The sequence below is a fragment of the Belonocnema kinseyi genome, chromosome 10, assembly GCF_010883055.1.
Source record: "Belonocnema kinseyi isolate 2016_QV_RU_SX_M_011 chromosome 10, B_treatae_v1, whole genome shotgun sequence".
Classification (NCBI taxonomy): domain Eukaryota; kingdom Metazoa; phylum Arthropoda; class Insecta; order Hymenoptera; family Cynipidae; genus Belonocnema; species Belonocnema kinseyi.
Genome location: NC_046666.1, coordinates 74,242,151 through 74,243,388, shown reverse-complemented (window position 1 = coordinate 74,243,388; position 1,238 = coordinate 74,242,151). Strand labels below are relative to the sequence as shown.

The 1,238-nt window shown below is 36.8% G+C and overlaps 1 protein-coding gene across 1 annotated transcript in view; it reads left to right on the top strand.

The window, feature by feature from the left end:
* The window catches only part of LOC117181994, a 51,565-nt gene that overhangs the window by 23,886 nt on the left and 26,441 nt on the right, over window positions 1-1,238 (top strand). The window contains exon 14 of the mRNA XM_033375012.1: window positions 1,073-1,077. Within this exon, the coding sequence (XP_033230903.1) occupies window positions 1,073-1,077 (5 nt within the window). The remainder of the gene's footprint in view (window positions 1-1,072; window positions 1,078-1,238) is intronic.

Sequence of the window (1,238 nt, the reverse complement as noted above, 5' to 3'; positions counted from 1 at the left end):
ATCCATTGACTCCATACTCTTTCAGGACTTCCCAAAGTTTACTTCTATCTACCTTGTCAAAAGTTTTTTCTAGGTCAACAAATGCACAGAAAACTTTTTTCCCTACTCTCAAACTTTTTTCTGTTATTTGCCTTAAGCTAACTATTTGATCCATACATGACCTTGCTGGCACAACCCCACTTTGGACTTCCCAAATCTTTGCTTCTGTTATTTTCATTACCCCACGAATAAGTATATTTGAATATATTTTACTTACGGTGCTTAATAAGCTAATCCCTCTGTAATTATTGCACTCGCTTTTATCTCCCTTTCTCTTGTATATTGGTACGATAATCGCTTTTTTCCAATCGTCTGGGACGTCTCCCATCTCGAAACATAAATTTATCAATTCGCACACTCTATGTGGTATGTACTCGCCACCGTGTTTAAGCATTTCAGCGTTAATACTGTCTACCCCGGCAGCCTTACCGTTTTTCAAGTTCTTAATTATATCCCTAACCTCAGTAACACAGACTTTCTCAATTGAGTTTTCCATCGCATCGTGTTCAACATCGCAGTTGTGGTGTCCTATAGTTTCATCTCCGAATTATGTTCTGAAGTAGTCTCTGAAAGCCTCTAGTATTCCGCCTGCATTATATACCATTTCCCCCCTACTATTTCTCATGTTGACAATTTCTCTACTTTTGTTTCCTTTCATTTTTTTATAAAGTAGTTTCCTGCTTCCTTCAAAGTCGTTTTGTATTTTTATCTCTTCTTCTGATCTAATTGTATCTTTACTTTCTTTGACTAATCGTTTAAGTATCCTGTTTTCGCGTTCAATTGCTTTCAATTATCTTATTTTGGAAATCTATTCGCACATCCGGTTTCAGTAGGTTCTCAATTTTGATTCGCGTTTGTTTTGCTTTCTTGGTTCTCTTTTTTCTCCATCCCCGACCTAAGTTAATTTTTGAGATCACAAGGTAATGATCAGTATTGCATTCAGGATCCCTCATGACTCTTGTATCTTTGACTAACTCTCTTAGTCTTTCATCCGCAACAAAAAAGTCAATTATACTGCGGCTATTTTCTTTAGACCAGGTGTACATGTGGATAATTTCATGCCTAAACCAAGTATTTGTAATAAACAGACCCCTTCACAAGCATAGACCAACTAATTTATCTCCGTTATAGTTTGTTCTTGGATCCCCAAAATTACCTAATACTCTTTCTGTATCCTGATTTTGGATGCCCACCCAACC